The sequence below is a fragment of the Gossypium arboreum genome, chromosome 7 (assembly GCF_025698485.1).
Source record: "Gossypium arboreum isolate Shixiya-1 chromosome 7, ASM2569848v2, whole genome shotgun sequence".
NCBI classification, from domain to species: domain Eukaryota; kingdom Viridiplantae; phylum Streptophyta; class Magnoliopsida; order Malvales; family Malvaceae; genus Gossypium; species Gossypium arboreum.
Genome location: NC_069076.1, coordinates 50,395,706 through 50,415,909, shown reverse-complemented (window position 1 = coordinate 50,415,909; position 20,204 = coordinate 50,395,706). Strand labels below are relative to the sequence as shown.

The following is a 20,204-nucleotide window of genomic DNA, read 5'->3' as shown; positions in this document are numbered from 1 at the left end:
TTGCAACGCAATGATCAATCAAGTAACAATTTGAATGGAGTGTTTGATACCGACAATCACATATGTTCATCTAGGACCCGTGGGAATATGTTTCTCCACACATTAAACACGTGTTCTGTTTTATAAATTTCGTCCACAAAGCTTGTTAATCCAAACATTGATTGCTACATGCTACAATTGCATAAGCACATGGAAAATGAAGTTCATCAAATCTCCCACAGTCGTAGATTCGTTCTCTCAGGTGTACAAGATACGCTCTCTCGGTAATACCTTTGTCTAGTTTGTCAAACTCTATAACCCAAAACAATAGGTCTTCGCATGAGTGACACATTGGATGCATACAGTTCACTCGTGTTGTAGCCTTCTTAATTTCTTTCAGTATGTCCTCATTCCAAACATGGTCGCCCTTCATTTATCCAACATATTTTTCCACTTGCTTTGGAAAAAGTTTAGACAAACGGAAATATGTTTCTTTGGCAACCAAGGTTATTGGCAAATGTCATATTCCCTTCAATACAGAATTGATGCATTTTGCCAGGTTTTTCATCATGTGCCCATATCGTAGACCCCCGTCATACAATTGTGTCCACCGGTCGAAAAGTACCCGTCATACAATTGTGTCCACCGGTCGAAAAGTATGTTAGAAAGGTACCCTACCCTGGCACTATTAATTACTCGTAAGTTTTCAAACATTTCATGAAAATGGTGTTTGTCGAGCTCATACCTTGTCCAGAAAAGTGAATAGTTAATCCATTTCTAAAACTCGCATGACTCGGTTAAATATCAAACAATTGAAATAGTGGCGAATAAATACCCATGCTAATCATTTGTGCCCGTTGAGCTGCAAAATCGTGTTATCCATGGTAGTTCACTACAAAATGTCTTAGACAATACCTATGATGTGTGCGGTTCTAGAGGCTTCCTTGTCGTTCAATTACGGCCAGTATTCTAGGTCTTATGTTGGAGATGACGCATATATCGGGTTGGGGGCAAACATGCCTCCTCAACCTAGACAGGAGGAAATCCCAATCGTCTGCTAACTCTCACGGCGTTATTGCAAAGGTAATCGATAGGATTTTTTGATTGTCATCCTATGCCTTATGTGTAACACCCCAAACCCGTGACCGTCACCGGATTTGACCACGTGGTGTTACCGGGCTTACTTCCCTTATTTCTCTCTTGGAAATATTTAATTTCTGTTCCAGGCAGGCTAGCTAACTGCGTCACTGTCCTCTTAAAAATCATATCTCGAGTTCCAGAACTCGAAAATCAGTTTCGTAAATTTTCCCTGAAACTAGACTCATAATCCCATTTACACATTTTTTTCTAGAATTTTTGGTTGAGCCAATTAGTACAGTTTATTAGTTAAAGTCTCCCCTGTTTCAGGGTTCGACTACACTGACCTTTGTGCACTACGACTTGGATATCTTCCTGTACAGGGCTCCAACACTTATGCTGTTTGTTTCTAGGGAAACTAGACTCACAAGGGAATCTGTACATATAGAGAATGACTTCTAATTCTCTCTGGTTAATTTATAGTAAATTTTCAAAGTCGGAGCAGGGGATCCAGAAACCGTTCTGGCCCTGTTTCGCGAAAACCTGATTATCCCTTAAAATACAGCTCATATGGTCGTTTCGTTTCGTCCATATGAAAATAGATTCATCATGGTTCAATTTCATAATTTATTCACTATTTAATTATACTTCTACTATTTTTAGTGATTTTTCCATCTCACCTCACTGCTGCTGGCAGCATCTGTTACTAAAGCAAACAATGACTATTTCATAATTCTTCCATGGCCAACTATTTCATCATACATAATACAAACTATGGCCACCTTATCAAAATTAAGGTTTCTAAGGCTCGTGCCTATAGGTTTTAGATTCACACTCAACTGACCACATAGGCCATTTTCGCATGGCTTAAAGTTTACAACCCGAAATTCAACAAAACAAAATAGCCTATACATGCCAAATGTTCTCCTAGTTCAACTACGAAGTAAAATACCAAAAGATTCCCAGCCGGTGTGATGACTTCAACGACGGTTCCGAGCACGCAAACGATACGAGTCCAAGAGACCTAAAATGGGTGACAAGAAAACACCGAGTGAGTTTATAACTCAGTAAGTCATAAGCACTTCACAACCATCCGTTACTAAAATTATCATAAAATGAAATAATGAAACAAGGCCCAGCGTTCCAGCCATACCGAACTACCATAGTTCCTTAGACCTTTCGGATCAATGTCATACCAAGTCATACATTTACATTTCATATACTATTCAATAGGATATTTGAGGCATTTTTACACACCAACTCATTTTCACCACAATCATACAATTGCAATCATCACATAGATTTAAAGCTTACCAAGCTCAACCCCGAGCATGAACATATTGCCCATTCATCATGAGCTCAAGGTACTTACCCGATCCACTGTCCGGGATTAACTCGATAATGTCGCACACTCAGTGCCAATTGTAATGCAAGAGCATATAGTGAATCCGCACACTTAGTGCTATATAATCAAACTCGCACACTTAGTGCTGTACCATTTTAAACCCGCACACTCAGTGCCAATCTTGTCACCGTGTCCATTTATACCCGCACACTTAGTGCCGAGACCAATACCTTATGCATTTTGCTGCCTTTATACATTCAACAATGGCATCATTCCATACACGTACATTTGAATTTACACATCAACTCATTTAAACACAATTGCATAAATATTATGATCATTTAAATCAATACCAAATATATGCTTAATGACTTACCTTATATTGGATGAAATGATTTCCAATCAACTACTCGATTATCTTTGCTTTGCCTTTGTTTGATTCTCCCCTTTTGATGTCTTGATCTCCTAGTATAAATACATTTAGTAATTAAATTTCTTGCTGGATACTTATGTGTATAATTTAATGGTTTTCACTCCATTCACAACTATCCTTGTTCAAAATATCAAAACCTTAGCCAACATTCAATTAATGCATCAAGGCCGAATGTATTATCACTATTAAGGTAACCTAGTCTCAAGTATTTTCAATTCTAATGTACAACATCTCAAATTCCCATGACCGATCACACCTATTCTTACTTTCCAATATTCAAATAATCAAAATCACCTCCTAAACACAATAGTCATGGACAATGCCGAATCCTCAAGTGTTTGAACATAAATTATTTTACTAATATAAACATTCACGAATCATATTCATAGGAAGACCGATTTCTTTCCATAGCACATTCATCATCCATACTTAGATGAAACAACCAAAATCCCTTCCTTTATACCCTAGCCGAATGCTCCAATCATCCATACAAATTACAAATTTTTGCATGGCTAAGTAGGAGCCATTTAACATGCAAGAAAAATAATCATAGGAGAAGAATTTATCATTCTAAGTAAGCTCCTATCTCCAACACTAAATCATTCGGCATTTTGCCTAGACACACACAAGAACTTCCTTGACCTTACCAAGAGTGCATCCACCATTCAACTTAGCATATTACAAAACCAAATCAACAAACTCAAAGCTTACCTCCTAGTAGCCAAAGGTACTTGCCGAATTGACTTGAGTAAATCTCCCTTCTTTTCACCCTTTGATTCAGCTATAGCAAAAGAAAGAAAACATGAACACTTTTTTTTCTTCTTCTCAAGCCATGGCAATTGTAACAAAATGAGAAAGGATGAACAACAAAATTTTTTTTTTCTCCTTTCTTTTCCTCAACTCACGGCAACAAGGGGGCATCCACACTCTTTTTTTTTTTTGTTCATCATTTCCCTTTTTCTCCATTTCTTTATTCTTTCTAACATGATCCATTAACTAGACATGTTTGAAACATGTTCCCTTGCCCATGCTCTTTATTTTATTATTTCTAACATCCACCATTAGCAAAACATGTTCAAGACATGTTTTCTTTTGCCCATCTTCATTACCATGGCGGCCACTTCCTATAGTTGGCTAAATTGACATGCAAATCCTCATGTCTTTACTTCATGCATTATTTGGCCACTTAAAATTCACCTATCACATTTTCAAGTCCTAACACATGGGTCCTTTCTTATGAATTAGCACCTAATTAATAAAATCAAGGCACGAAATATTTACGCATACAAATTCCACATACAATAAGCACAGAATATAACACCTAATTATTCTTGTGACTCGGTTTTGTGGTCCCGAAACCACTCTCCGACTAGGGTCACATTAGGGGTGTCACATTATGTGTAGAAAAATAGTGTTGTAATTAAATACGAACAACAAAAATTGAGCCTTACTTGATGCAAATTGCGTGCTAGCTCCCAATTATGCCTTATGTGCGAACTTTTCTTCTTTTGATCTTCTTATAATTTTTTTTGCTCGTAAATGCCTTATGCCACTCAATACTAAAAATCATGATTTTATAAACCCGGGGTGAATGGCAATTGATTCAAAAGAATTTCCCGGGCTAGTGGGGAGTCGAAAGTGCTAGAGGAAAAATGCTCCACATAGCGTTTTTAGTGTTTTTTTCTGACAGTGCACTGAAAACAAGCCCTATGTGGAGCCTTTTCCCTCTAGCACTTTCAACTCCCCACTTTCTTCCACTCACCCATCAAATATCTGGGGATTCCTGTGATATATTTCTAAAGAAAAATGCACTGAAAGTTAAAAAATAATGCACTGAAAAAAATGATCGATCTCAACCTCCCATAAAAAAACTGATCAAACCTCAGTTGCATTCAAAAAAAATCGAAAACAAATTACAAACTAAGATTTAATGACACTGAGTAGTTTGAGTTTCAATTATGAATCGAATTGAATTTTACAATTAAAATAATTTGAATATATGATTGGTGTAAATACGATACTTGTAAATATTGAATTAAATAATTATTAACTTTACATCTCAAAAAATTATAAAAGATAAAGAATATATAATAAACTTAAAAAAACTCAAAACCTTACAAAACTTTAAATCCTAAAAACCATAATACCACAAAACTTTACCCCCTAACCCTACTTTAAAAAAAAAGACATAAACCTAACCCTAACAAAATGGAACATAAGGAAAATGCTTCTAGTTGGAAGTGTTTTCAGCTGATGTGGCAGAAATCTGGAAACCTTTTTCTGTCAATACGCTGAAAATGCTTTCAAGAAGCTTTTTCTTGCAAATCAGCTGAAAACGCTTCTAGTTGAAAACGTTTTCGTTATTTCAACCTAATCCCGTCATTTTAAAAAAAAAACAACCTAATTAAGGGTGTAAATGAACAGAACTTTCAATGAATTGTTCGTGAACCGTTCGTATAATGCTCGTTTATGTTAGTTTATTAAACTAAATAAACAAGTATGAACAAAATTATTATATTCGTTTAATAAACGAACGAACACGAACAAAGGTATATTCAATTCATTTATGTTCACGAACAAGCTCGTTTATAAGCTCATTTATGACTCATTTATTTATTATTAATATTTTCTTATAAAAATTCCATTAGTATATATTAATAAAATTTTGTAAATAGTTATTAATATTTATATTTGACTATTTTATATCTAAATAATATATGTGTATTTATTTTTTATCGTTTGTTTGTTTATTTATTATTTATTAACGTTGTTGGTGAATATGTTCAATAAGTTAAATGAATATATTCTTATATATTAAACAAATGAATAGACACACATAATTTTAAATAAATAAACATAAACAAAAATTTTAAATTCTTAACTAATACAAATTAAATATGAACACAAGCTTGTTCAAGCTGGGTTTATTTACATACTTAAGCCTAATCAAGTAATTAAAAAAAAAGGTGTATTTTTAAGAAATTCAATCTAGCAAGAATATTTCAAAAAGAAAAAAAAGGAAAAAACTAAGGCAAGAAGACAGCTTCATGAAGAAGCTAAATTCAATCTAGCAAGAATATTTCATAAAGAAAAAAAAGGAAAAAACTAAGGCAAGAAGACAGCTTCATGAAGAAGCTAAAGACAGTGTCAGAGTACTCTCTTCTCAAATCAGCTTTCCGCCTGTGTTTTTGTGTTTTAAAAAACAAAGCCAAAGCCTTTTGAAACTTTCAATTTTTCAGGTATTGAGAGAGTAGTGAGTTTTTTTGAAGAAGATCCAAAACTGAAAATGTCTGGGAGAAATGGCGAAGAAGAAGGTCAAAGCCCAAGCTCTGTTGTAACAGTATCCACGCCTCCACAATCACTTCCCAGCCCAATCCTGTCTGATAGAAAGCTCAAAGACAAATGCTTTAGGTGCGGAATGAAGGGTCACTGGGCACAAGATTGCCCTTTTGCTAACCCAACGAGAAACGCCTCTTCTCTGCCGGACGTCCATCACTTCCCTGTTCTGCGTTGCCCTTGCGGCGTCGCTTGCACCCTTCGTGTTTCCGGCAGTGAGACCCATTATGGCAGAAGATATTATGCTCACAACTGCAACTGCGGAAATGGACCGGGCAAGAATTTTTACAAGTGGTGCGAGGATGTCAAGGCACCTTTGTGCAAGTGCGGCGCCGGAGCCTGCACTATCAACTTCCACAATGACACTCATGGCAACTATGTTAAATACTATACTTGCCGTATCAGAACGGTATGTTCATCAATTTTTTCTTCTTTTTTCTCTCTATTTTGGAGACTGAGTGGGTTTGATTTTGTCGAAAATTTCACCCTTCTGTGAAGAACCATATTTCTGTTTCGAAGCTTTCTAATGTCAATTCAGTTAATATATATGACCCTCCAAAATTTATAGACTGACTTAGAAGAAAAACTTAGCATTACTCCATGTCAGATCATACATTTAATGAGCAAAGATGTACAAATATACAATCCCATAACATTTTTTGTTCTTTTTTTCTTCAGCACATTGGGAATATAAAAAATTTATTTACTTATCGTTTTGCATTTCCAAATGATTATTGCTGGAAGTGTTGGTCAGTGGAGTCTGATAGTGATTATTTGATAGGGTCATGGATCTTGTGGTTTCTTGCTGTTCGACAGTCCTCCAAATTCATGGCCAAGGTCTCGACGACCAATATCGAGTCCACAGCACGGTGAGCCACCAGATACGATGAGTCACGAGGATGAATGTTCCATACCCTGTTTCTCTAACACAAACATCCTTGTTCATGAAGCCGAGACAAGCGATTTTGTTGTAGGGAAAGGGAACCGTGTTTCCCGTCTAATGTCTTGGTCTGATGTCCATTCCCGTCAAATAGAGTTCCAGAATCAGATATTTGCTGCTGGGAATTTACGAAATGGATGTAGGGATTATTGCCAATATCTTTTTCTTTCTTCTAGTCCTTTTATAATGTTATACATTACAGCTTTTTGTTCTTCATCGTTGTTTTCGGTAAAAGTTCAGTTTTGATGACAGGTAAAACTCGTCAAATTATGGGCCTTCGTGTTCATGGTTGGGTTGGAAGGCTTGCTTTTCCTCCTCCTCGGATCTTAGCAGATCTTCCTCTTGGGCATTTCTTTTGCTGTAAGCATGGTTATAAACTTGAATTCTTTGTTTCCTCCAAATCTCTAGCTTTTTGCTTTTTTCAACGGTTATGTGTTTTCTTTGTTTGATCCAATATTAGTTTCTGAATGTGCGGATATCTCTATTCGTGGAAGTTCAAGTATAATGCCTTGCACTTCTTCAAATGGTGAAGTTGATGAAGAATCACAAAATGCACTAAGGAATGATACTCAACTGTTGGCTGTTCCTTCGGGGACTTCAATCTGGAAAAGATCGTTCACTGCTATGCAAGATGTAGCAAATATAATGATGAAAGGAGTAGGAAAGAATCTGCAGAAAGACTGCAGTCTTTTGCTGTCAATGGAGGCAACAAAAGATGGTTTGGCTTTTGCTGAGCACGTGACGAAATCTATTCAGTATATTTCAAGAGTTACAGGAACGGAGTTGAACTGCAATCAGCAGGAGCCAACCATCCAAAAGAATATCGAAGAAGTCGGTAGCGATTATCTTCAATTGGTCCGTCAAGTGGCTTCTCATTTCGAGGAAATGCTCTATCAAATTGGGGAACTTGAATCGTTCCTTGTAAATATTACCAAGGATTTGGGGCAATCAAAGAGAAGTATGCTTGCTGCATGTCAACAACTCACAAATGCTTTGAAACTTTCACAGGAAAAAGTAGAGCAACGCATGGTGGGGACAGCATTAGATGAGGTAAGAATTCACCCTAAGTTTTATATCTATGTTATTCAGATTCGAAAAGTTTATGTTCAATTTTTTAAAACAGAGTGGTTGGAGTGATGAAGCTTAATGTTATAAGAAGCATCTGTTGTTTTGTTCAATTTGAAACTGAATAAGTTGATATGTGTGTATGTAGACATGCTCCAGTACAAGTGAAATATGTAGAGTAGAAGGGAGGAAGAGACAGAAGACAGCACTTCTAAGTGAATCAAAGTGAGGTGTGAGAGCCTCTTTAGAATAGAGGACACCGGATGTACATGTTTTTATTAATGTATTCTTATCCTGCCATTGTATTTTGTTATCCATGACTTTCTAATCAAATTTTATATCAGTTAATGTTTATATCATCAAATCATTTTTTGGGTATGATGAAGGGATTCTTTTATGTCCATTTTATGATATTAATATCGTCATTCAAATTCTTTGAATTTGTAAATTATTTGAGTATTACTATCTGAATGCGAACCTAATTAAATATCATCCGAATTCAATGTTTTTAGATTTGAATCGGTGGTCGATCGGTTAGATCTTTTCGATTCGATCGGTTCAAACAGTTAAAAATTGATTGAACTATATAATAATATTGTTATTAATATCTTATTAAGTGGATGTCTATTATAATCAAGATAAAGTTTTGGTGTTCTTTAAATTTTACTAGTTATTAGAACTAGGTCTCTATTTTTTTTATACTTTATATGCCTATAAATAGAGACTGATGAAGCATTGTAATTATCCTTTTTGAATAATACGCCCGAGCATTCATCATGACGTTAATAGGGGGTATTTTAATGGTCGATAAATCTAGAAACTTGGTGCATGTAAGGTGGCTTTTACATCTAATGGATTTCAGTGAATGCGCAAAACTAAGTTGGGGATTTGCCGTGTTGTCGACATTATATCGGGAGTTTTGTCAGGCAACGAAACTGGATAAGATGTTGACTGATGGTTGCTTGCTACTGCAGTTGTGGCCCTGGTGGTGAATACTATTTCTACGTCCTAGAGTGACTGACCCATACACATTCCCATTGGTGATGAGGTAAACATTATTTATCAATAAATACGTAGTTTGTGCAATAAATGTTTTTATTTATTATATGTTTCGCTTAATATATCGTCTGTACAGGTGGAACCATGGGCCGAGTAACGTGGGACTGTTTGACGAGTTGGACTGTTCGACCTCGAGATCATATCTAGCATCTTACTTGAAGTGTTAGACAACCAGGAGATGTGGGGCGTGAAGGTGTCGTTGATAGACAACGAATTCCACCACCATCGCGAGACATGAACGAACAACATAAGGTGGACATATGGGGGAAGAACGACGAGGAGTAGGCATAGACGCACAAGGAGCACATCCAAGCTTGGGATCGTAGGATAGAATCCATACTTGCCTGTGCACCATTTTTCTCGGCAGACACAGCGATAGCTGATGATTACTTAACATGGTTTAGAGCCATCGAGAAGTTGTATTTGCTACCACTAACGGTGAGGAGTAGGCAAATTTGACCAAAGAGGTAACGTCGACCACTATAGCAGCATAGGAGGGGATGCGGTCACACGACGGGTTCGTCATCAGCTCTAGCAGAAAAGTTGCCTCCTGTGGCTACGCAATATACGGGTCAGTTCGCTTAACTTATTTCTGTTTAATTCACTAACCCATGTTTTTTTCACAAGCACCATCGCACTACGGACCACTGCCACAAGTGGTCGGTTCTTCTATTCCGCAGGTTCATATTTTGGGGCACTGACATCCCCTGCATACTAACCCCATGCCGATGTCAATGTCGAACCCTATATCGAGACAGATTTTGACGTATGCATTGCCACCGACGACGATACATATGCAGACGCCCACGCATTAGTTGAGGCAATGTCGATGCCCGAGTCAATTTTGATGTACCCGAGATTTGGGGCACTTTATGGTTACACGCATATAGTGACCTAAACACCGTGCGCATCACTATTTTACCGTGGTGGCTCATCATCGAACCATCGATCGTGGGAGTGGTGGATACACGATGGCAGACAAGGAGGGCATAGCAATCGACCACGAAGGAAGACGATGACGCTGTCGATCCCAAAAAAAGATTTGCTTAGGGGGCCATGCTAGGTACATATTTAGGCGATGATGAAGTCCATCAATAAGCAACAACTAGGAGGAAGTCTACAGACCTGCACCTTTGGATACATCTCCGGAGGCACCTCTGGTTGCACTTTTGGTTGTACACCTGGTTCTACGCAGAAATCCTCCATGCAACTATCGTCCACCGCCTTACGACACATTCTCTTCGATGATACGATTGAGTGTATTTTTTGTTATAAATATTGTGATGTAAATAAAATTGTCATAAATAAAAACAATTAATTATTACAAAAAATCCTTTTAGGTTTTGAGCAATACCTTTGTCTTTTCATGAGTTATGTGTAAGTTAACAATAAATAAGAAATTGAACCAAAGAGAATACGTAAAGCACGCTAACGAATATGAAATTTGGTAGAAAGTAATGTTATCGACTCTGGGGCGCCAACGTATCTCTGTATAGAGAACATGTTGTCTTCGTATGCCTTGGGTTTTTACAATGCCCACATAATTTTTATTGACCGTGTCTTTCCCTAATATTCATATTGTTCCTTATCCGGGTGGAATTCAGGTGACCTTTTGGGATGCGATGCAAGTCCTTCTTTGGCACCAACTCGAACGGCGCACTTGACACAAGCGGCTACATACTCTCATCTGGGACGGGTAGGAATCCAGGACTCCACAAACTATGAATGCGTTTTAGTTGATAAACATCATTATGTAAAGCGCGTACTCAATCTATATGTTCTCATATGCGGCAATTGCATGTGCTCATGGGAATCGAAGTGCTTAGAATCTCCAACAATCGCAGGTCTCTTCTGTTAAGCTCACACGATAGAATGCACCAAACATTTCCTGGTTGGGCCTAGCATGCTCCATGACTCAAACATTTAGGTTCCGACGTGAGTGGCACACTATATACATGGTGTTCACTCTTGCTGTACTTCACTGAATCTCTTTCATCACGTCATCATAGAATGTACCGCCGCCTGCTATCTGTCCTACATACGTATACTACCTATTATGAAACAAGGCAGTCAGTCAAAAGTATGTCTCTTTGACAACCAATGTTACCGGCAAATGACGCATCCCCTTCAGTACGGAATTGATGCACTCGACCAAGTTTGATGTCATGTGCCCATATTGCAGACCCCCGCCGTACAACTGTGTCTACTGTTCGAACACTATATTCGATACATACATTGCACCATAGGCGTTAATTGTGCTCAAGTTGTTCAACATTTCATGGAATCGATGTTGGGTAAGGTCGTAACCTGTCGAGAAATAACTATCGGTTAGTGCAATGAAGTTACCCAATATGAATAATTGATATGTAGTGAATACATAGTTCGAACTATAAACCCATGCCGATGACTAGATCTTGCTCAGTTGTCGAAAGATATTTTTAGTGGTAGTTGGATCCCACATGTTGTATGCAATACCGATAATGAGTGCAATACCAGAGGGATCTATGACGATCAATCGCTGAGAGAATTCTAGATCCCTTATCCAAGATGACACATGTCAAGATACGGACAAAGCGGTGACGAAACTGACTCAGGAAGAAATCCCAAACATCTACCGTTTCTTCGAGAGTTATTGCAAACGCTATATGCAGAATCTTTCCATTACCATCCTGAGCAACGACAAGCAACAGACGTTGTTGATACCTTTCGTATTACCAGGTGTCTTCAATTTGGACCATAGGCTTGCAGTGCTAAAATGCTTCTCTGCACTGCTCAAAGTGTAACACCCCTTACCCAAGACCGTCGCCTGAGTCGAGCACGAGGCGTTACCAGACTTATCTTACTTGTTCGGGGCATAATTTTTTTTTAAATTAATTCACTCATATTCATCCAATAAATCCCTAAAAAGGGCCCTCGAGGCCCTAAAACGTGCAATTGGAACGGTTCGAGATCAAACCGGGAACATTAAAAATTTTCCAATTACTTACACAAATCAAAACAATTTATTTCACTATACATGATAAAACTGTCCATCTGCGTAATAGTCACTAAATTAATTATAACTCGAGATACGAAACTAAAAATTTAAATCCGTAAATTTTCCCTGAAACTAGACCCATATAACTTCTTACCATAATTTTTCCAGAATTTTTGGTTTGGCCAATTGGTACAGTTTATTCATTAAAAGTTCCCCTGTTTTGCAATTCAGCGGACCTGACCACTAAAAATTGATTCTCTCATTATACATAAATCATATAACATTTCCGTTTGTTTCTAATAAAAGACATATAAACTTTGACTTATAATTCTTTTTGTACAATTTCTAGTGATTTTCTAAAGTTGGAACAGGGGATCACGAAGTCACTCTGAATCAGTCTTACAGAAATTTAAATATCTCAAAATATAAACTTCGTTTGCTTGATCTGTTTCTTTCCTATAAAAATAGACTCAATAAGCTTTAATTCTATATCTCATTCACCATTTAATTCCATTTCTACAATTTTTAGTGATTTTTCAAAACCACATCATTGCTGCTGTTTCTTAACTGTTCCATGGCCAACTCTTACTCCTCCATAATTTCTTTGCATCAAGCCTCATTTAGGCATACATAATACCAAAACTTGTTCTTATTTAGCTATATCATAAACTAATCATTACAAGTATTCACATGCCATTCTTTAATCATATCATAAGGACATAAACAAAAAATAGCCAAGACCCTATACATGCCATAACTTAAAGTATTTCTAGTCACAAAATACCGAGATAGCTCGCTGATAGTGTGAGGCGATCTCCGACGTCCTTATGATTTTCTGAGTTGGCTTTACGATACTTCCCTTTGGTACACTCTTTGAATTTTCTGTTGAACCACTTGGAATACTAAGGATACACAGGCACCTTTCCTTTTTAAACTTACCATTGCCATGTCTTGACATGATCTTACGTGGTATCCTTGCCTTATGAGCTCACCATTTCCACGCCTTGGCATGGTCATCAATGTCATGTCTTGACATGGTCTTACATGATTTCCTTGCCTTGTAAAACTTACCAATGCCATGCCTTGGCATGGTCTTACTTGGTATCCTTAAACCCTAATGTCATGACATTTGTATCCTACACATTCTTAAGGTTCAACCGGGGCTTTTAAGTATCAGTTCTCCATCAATTCTTGCTCGATACAAAATACGATCAAATATTTTGATTTAGTCCTCAATCTTTTTCTTTCCTCGGTCTAACCCCGAATTTCGTTCTTCTTGATCTATAATAGCAAATTTAACTTATTTAATATTCACATTTGTCAAAATAGTTCTTAACTCTAACTTTGGAAAAATTATAATATTACCCCTCAACTTTTGCATATTTACACTTTTGCCCTAAGGCTCGAAAATGAAACTTCATCAAATTCCCACTCTAACATGTATTTATGACCATTAAGTATTTTTACCGATTATGTTGTTTTACTCGTTTTCGCTTAAAATCGCTTAGCTCAAGTCGTTTAACATAATTTCAAGCTTCTTATTCTACCATAAAACATCAAAATAACCGCATTTCACCTATGGGTATTTTTCCAAATATGAACCCTAGGTTAAATTATTGCTAGAATAAGCTAAATCAAGTTACCGAGACTTCAAAAACGTAAAGAACATTAAAAACAGGGCTTGAAATCACTTACTATGAAGCTTGGAAGCTTGACAAAACCCTAGCTATGAAGAAGCCTTGAAATTTCGGCCTAATGAAGAAGAAGGGCACATTTTGCCATCCTTTCCCTTTTTTAATCTTTTAATTACCAAATGACTAAAATACCCTTCATTAAAACTTTAGTTATTTTTATCTATGTATGTCCATTTTTGTCCATGAAAACCTAATGGTCTAATTACCATTTAAGGACATCTACTTCAATTATACTCTTTAATTTAATCCTTTAGCATCTAAAACTCAAAATTTTCAACTTTTGCAATTAAGCTCTAGTAAGTAAATTAAGCATGCTATCTATAAAATTTTCCATCGATACTCTAACACATGCATATAATCACTCGGTAAATTATAAAAATTAATCAGAATAAACATTTCTATCTCAGATTCGCGGTTTCACAACCACTGTTCCGTTTAGGCCCTATTTTGGGATGTTACATTTCTCCTCCCTTTAGGGACTTTCATCCTCGAAAATCTTGCCTGTGAAAAGGTTTGGATACTGTTTTCGCATAACCTCTTCAGGCTCCCATGTAGCCTCGTCTACCCCATGCCTATTCCATAATACTTTCACAAGTGCAATACTTTTGTTCCTTAGTTGCTTGACCTCTCGAGCTAAAATCTTTACCGGTTCTTCACCATAAGTCATATATTGCTGAATCTCAACCTCTGTCTGTGAAATCACATGTGAAGGATCAGAACGGCAACGACGGAACATGGACACATGGAACACATCATGAATCTTCTCTAACTCTGCGACAAAATGGGGACTCTTTCAGTCACCTCAAACGGTCCAATAAAACGTCGACTTAGTTTGCCTTTCTTGCCAAATCTAAAGACTTTCTTCCATGAGGATACTTTCAAGAACACTTTGTCACCAACTTGATACTCAATCTCTTTTCTTTTCAAGTCCGCGTAAGACTTCTGTCTATCTGAAGCTACTTTCAAGCAATCTCTGATAACCTTCACTTTCTCTTCAGTTTCTTTCACTAAATCAACCTCGTAAATCTGATTTTCTTTAAGCTCTGTCCAATACAAAGGTGTGCGACATTTACGTCCATACAAAGCTTCATAAGGTGCCATTTTCAAACTCGACTGGTAACTATTATTATAAGCAAACTCTACCAATGACAAATATTTCTCCCAACTACCTTGAAATTCTAAGACACAACATCTAAGCATATCCTCAAGTATCTGAATAACTCTATCTGACTGACCATCAGTTTGAGGATGGAAAGTTGTACTAAAACTCAACTTTGTGCCCAAAGCTTCCTGTAACTTCTTCCAAAACCAGAAAGTGAATCTCAGTTCTCTATCTAAAATAATCGATAACGGTACTCCATGTAGTCTGACTATCTCTGAAATATACAACTTGGCCAACTTGTCAAGTGAATAATCCATACGAATTGGAATAAAATGAGCCGACTTAGTTAGCTTATCAATCACAACCCATATTGCATCTTTCTTTCTTGGTGTCAACGACAATCTTGTCACAAAATCCATGGCAACTCGGTCCCATTTCCACTCAGGAACTAACACAGGCTGCAATAAACCTGAAGGCACCTGATGTTCGACTTTTACCTACTAACAGATCAAGCATCTAGAAACAAACTCTGAGATATCTGTCTTCATTCCTACCCACCAATACATTTTCTTCAAATCATTATACATCTTTGTACTACCTGGATGAATAGACAATGAACCGCTATGTGCTTCCTTTAAAATCTTTCGAACAAGCTCATCATTCTTTGGTACACATATCTAATTTCTGAACATTAAACAACCGTTAGAACTGATCTAAAAATCTGACTCTATACCCGACTCACACTGAGCTCTATTGGCTTGCAACTCACTATCATCTTTCTGAGCTTCACAAATTTCTTCAAGAAACATTGGCTTAGCTCTTAATTCTGCTAAGATAGAACCATCATCTGATAAGGATAAACTAGTGTTCAAAGCTCTTAATGCAAATAAAGATTTTCTACTCAAAGCATCAGCAACTATGTTTGCCTTACTCGGGTGATAATTGATCACTAGTTCATAATCTTTAATCAACTCTAGCCATCTTCTTTGCTTCAAGTTCAAATCTTTCTAAGTCATCAAGTATTTCAAACTTTTATGATCAGTAAATATTTGGCACTTCTCACCATACAAGTGATGTCTCCAGATTTTCAATACAAATACAATGGCAGCTAGTTCTAAATCATGTATCGGATAATTTTTCTCATATCGCTTTAGCTGTCTAGAGGTATAAGCAATTACCTTTCCTTCCTACATAAGTACACAGCCTAGTCCATTCAAGGACGCATCACTATAAATTACAAACTCTTTACCAGGTTCTAGTTGTACTAAGACAGGAGCTTCAGTCAACAATGCGTTTAACTTATCAAAACTCTACTGACACTTTTCAGTCCATTCAAACTTGACATCTTTCTGTAGCAATCTTGTTAATGGAGTAGCTATCATGGAAAATCTCTCTACAAATCTTCTATAATAACTGGGGAGACCAAGAAAACTTCTTACCTCTGATACATTCCTAGGAGGCTTCCAATCAACAATGACTGAAATCTTGCTTAGATCAACTCTAATACCTTCACTTGAGACTATATGTCCAAGAAAACCAACTTCCTGTAACCAGAGCTCACTTTTGCTAAACTTGGCATAAAGCTGATTATCTCTTAAAGTCTATAAAACTGTTCTCAAATGCTCTGAATGCTCAGTCTTATCATGAGAATAAATCAAGATATCATCAATGAACACAACTAAAAATTTATCCAAGTAAGGTCTAAAAATTCGATTCATTAAGTCCATGAAAATAGTAGGAGCATTAGTCAAGCCAAATGGCATCACAGGGAACTCATAATGGCCATACCTAGTCTGGAAAGCAGTCTTCGGAACATCTGACTCTTTAACTTGCAACTGATAATATTTGGATCTCAAGTCTATCTTGGAGAACACAGTAGCTCCTTTCAATTGATCAAACAAATCATCAATTCTAGGCAGTGGATACTTGTTATTAATAGTCATCTTGTTAAGCTGCCGATAATCTATGCACAATCTCATCGAACCATCTTTCTTTTTTACAAAGAGCACTAGTGTAGCCCATGGTGAACAACTAGGTCTTGCAAAGCCTTTCTCTGTTAGTTCCTACAACTAAACTTTTAATTCTCTCAATTCCATTGGAGCTATTCTATAAGGAGTAATAGAAATGGGTTTGTACCCGAAACTAATTCAATACCAAACTCAACTTCTTTGGTAGGAGGCAAACCTGGTAGTTCTTCCGGACACACATTAGGACACTCACATACCACAGACATTGATTCAATTTTCAACTCTGGATCTTTAATATTCAACAAAAAAGAAAGATAAGCTTCATATCCTTTTCTCAAGCATTTCTGAGTAGACATAACAGAAATCATGGCAATTGAACTATCTGACTCATCTGAATTAACCCGAAGAATTTCACCATTTTCACATTTCAACTCAATGAATTTCTTTCCACAATTCACGATCACGTCATGTGCAGTCAACCAATCCATACCAAGAATCACATCAAACTCATCAAATGGTAATAACATGAGATCAGTCGAAAAATAGTAACCTCTAATCATCAAAGGGCAATTTTTACATACTTTGTCTACTAATACATACTGACCCAATGGATTCGATACTTTAATCACAAATCCCGTAGACTCTATGGACATGTTCATACTAGGCATCAATTTTATACAAACATAGGAATGGGTCGAACCCAGATCAATCAAAACAATAACATTAACATCATGAAGAGAAAATGTACCCATAATTACATCGGGGGAGGATGCTTCTTCACGAGCACGGATAGCATAGGTCCTTGTAGGTGCTCTAACATCTGGTCTCACTACTGAATCTCTAGATGCACCTCTACCTGCCCCTATTCCCAAACTTCTCTGAGGTCTGCTTCTAATGAGGGCATTGCCTAATCTTACACTCGGTATTACTTCTTTTTTAACCATTTCAGCACACTCCTGAATGAAATTATCTGATGCACCACATCAAAAACAACCAGTCTCAGTTTATTGACATTGACCTGGGTGACGTCGACCACAGTGAGGACACTCGGGTCTATCAGGCTGAATACTGCCAACACTCACAATTGAAGTGGTTTGAGCTTTCTGACCCATAAATCTTCTACCTCTGTTTCGGCTAGAATACCCTGCTAAAAAATTAGATCTCGTAGAGAACTCTCTAGGCCTCTTGGATTTAGACTGAAACGACTTGCTCATCTGTCTTTTCTTCATGTCTTGCATCTCAATTTTAGCTTTACCCTTTCCTTTCATCAACTCCTCTGCCTTACAAGCTCTTTCAATTAAAATGACGAACTCTTTTACTTCTAAGACACTGACTGATAGTCGAATATCATCATTGAGCCCATCTTCAAATCTCTTGCATATAATAGCTTCAGTAGACACACACTCTCGAACATAATTATTAAGTCTGACAAATTCATGTTCATATTCACTCATTGTCATCTTACCCTACTTTAGTTCAAGGAATTCTTTTCTTTTCTGATTGATGAACCTCTGACTAATGTATTTCTTACGGAACTCCTCCTGAAAGAAATCCCAAGTAACACTCTCTTTCGGTACTACGACACAAGTGTCTTCCACCAATGGTAGGTCGAGTCTCGTAAAAGTGATACAACACACTTCGTGCACTCTTCAGGTGTGCAAGATAACTCATCAAAGACCCTGATAGTATTCTCGAGCCAAAATTTAGCTTTCTCTACATCGTCATCTTTAGTAGCCCGAAACTCTTCGGCCCCTTGTTTTCTAATTTTATCAATTGGTGGCTTTTCTCTTCTAACTATATCTATGACTAGGGAACTTACATGGGTAGTCTGAGGATCATGAGGGGGTAGAGGTCTAACGGCCGGATTCGTACGAACGAACTTGGCAAACCATTCATTCATAGCTTGGAAGAAGGCTTCTCGAGTCCCTCCTTCCTGACTAACTATAACGGGTCTTTCACTACTATCTAGTGGCACCGTCCCTTCTGCGGGAGCGGGCACGTTACTTTCTACATCATCTGCACCAACTCGTTCGGGATCCATAACTATAAAAGAAAAACATTTTAAAATCGTCAAGAGTTGTCACACTATCAATATATAAGTATGGCATGTATAGCTAGACTCTTACTCATACTGAATATTCTGAGAACCGACTAAAATCTTGCTCTGATACCAATCAATGTAACACCCCTTACCTGAGACCGTCGCCGGAGTTAAGCATGAGGCGTTACCAGACTTATCTTACTTGTTCGGGGCATAAAATTTTTTTAAAATTAATTCACTAGCATTCATCCAATAAATCCCTAAAAAGGGCCCTCGAGGCCCTAAAACATGCAATTGAAACAGTTCGGGACCAAACCGGGAGCATTAAAAATTTTCCAATTACTTACACAAATCAAAACAATTTATTTCACTATTCATAATAAAACATTCCATCTGCTTAACAGTCCCTAAATTAATTATAAATCGAGTTACAAAACTCAAAATTTAAATCCGTAGATTTTTCCTAAAACTAGATTCATATATCTTCTTACCATAATTTTTCCAGAATTTTTGGTTTGGTAAATTAGTACAGTTTATTCATTAAATGTTTCCCTGTTTCACAGTTCAGTGGACCTGACCTCTCTTCACTAAAAATAGATTATCTCATAATACAGAAATCGGATAACGTTTCTGTTTGTTTGTAATGAAACTAGACATATAAAATTTGACTTGTAATTCTTTTTGTACAATTTCTAGTGATTTTCCAAAGTTGGAACAGGGGATCAAGAAGTCACTCTGAACCAATCTTACAAAAATTTAAATATCTCAGAATATAGACTTCTTTTGCTTTCTCTGTTTCTTTCCTATAAAAATAGACTCAAATAAGATTCAATTCTATATCTCATTCACCATTTAATTCCATTTCTATAATTTTCAATGATTTTTCAAATCCACGTCACTGCTGATATTTCCTAACTGTTCCATGGCCAACTCTTACTCCTCCATAATTTCTTTGCATCAAACCTCATTTAGGCATACATAATACCAAAACATGTTCTTATTTTACTATATCATAAGCTAATCATTACCATGTATTCACATGCCATTCTTTAATCATATCATAAGGACATTCACAAAAAATAGCCAAGTCCCTGTACATGCCATAACTTAAAGTATTTCTAGTCACAAAATATCGAGATAGCTCGTTGATAGTGTGGGGCGATCTCCGACATCCTTACAATTTTTCGAG

At 36.9% G+C, this 20,204-nt stretch overlaps 1 protein-coding gene and 1 long non-coding RNA gene across 2 annotated transcripts; both read left to right on the top strand.

Moving 5' to 3' along the window:
• The first annotated feature begins 5,775 nt into the window (after nucleotides 1-5,775).
• On the top strand, nucleotides 5,776-8,539 carry LOC108471385 (uncharacterized). Its single transcript, XM_053030462.1, has 6 exons — nucleotides 5,776-5,986; nucleotides 6,074-6,579; nucleotides 6,952-7,249; nucleotides 7,363-7,470; nucleotides 7,571-8,160; nucleotides 8,324-8,539. The coding sequence occupies exons 2-6, from the start codon at nucleotides 6,121-6,123 to the stop codon at nucleotides 8,402-8,404; spliced, it is 1,536 nt and encodes a 511-aa protein (XP_052886422.1). The 5' UTR covers nucleotides 5,776-5,986; nucleotides 6,074-6,120; the 3' UTR covers nucleotides 8,405-8,539.
• Nucleotides 8,540-9,112: 573 nt separating this feature from the next.
• On the top strand, nucleotides 9,113-10,649 carry LOC128295192 (uncharacterized). The gene is made up of 2 exons (XR_008285531.1): nucleotides 9,113-9,223; nucleotides 9,311-10,649. It is a non-coding gene; the product is annotated as an uncharacterized LOC128295192 (long non-coding RNA).
• The last annotated feature ends 9,555 nt before the right edge of the window (nucleotides 10,650-20,204 follow it).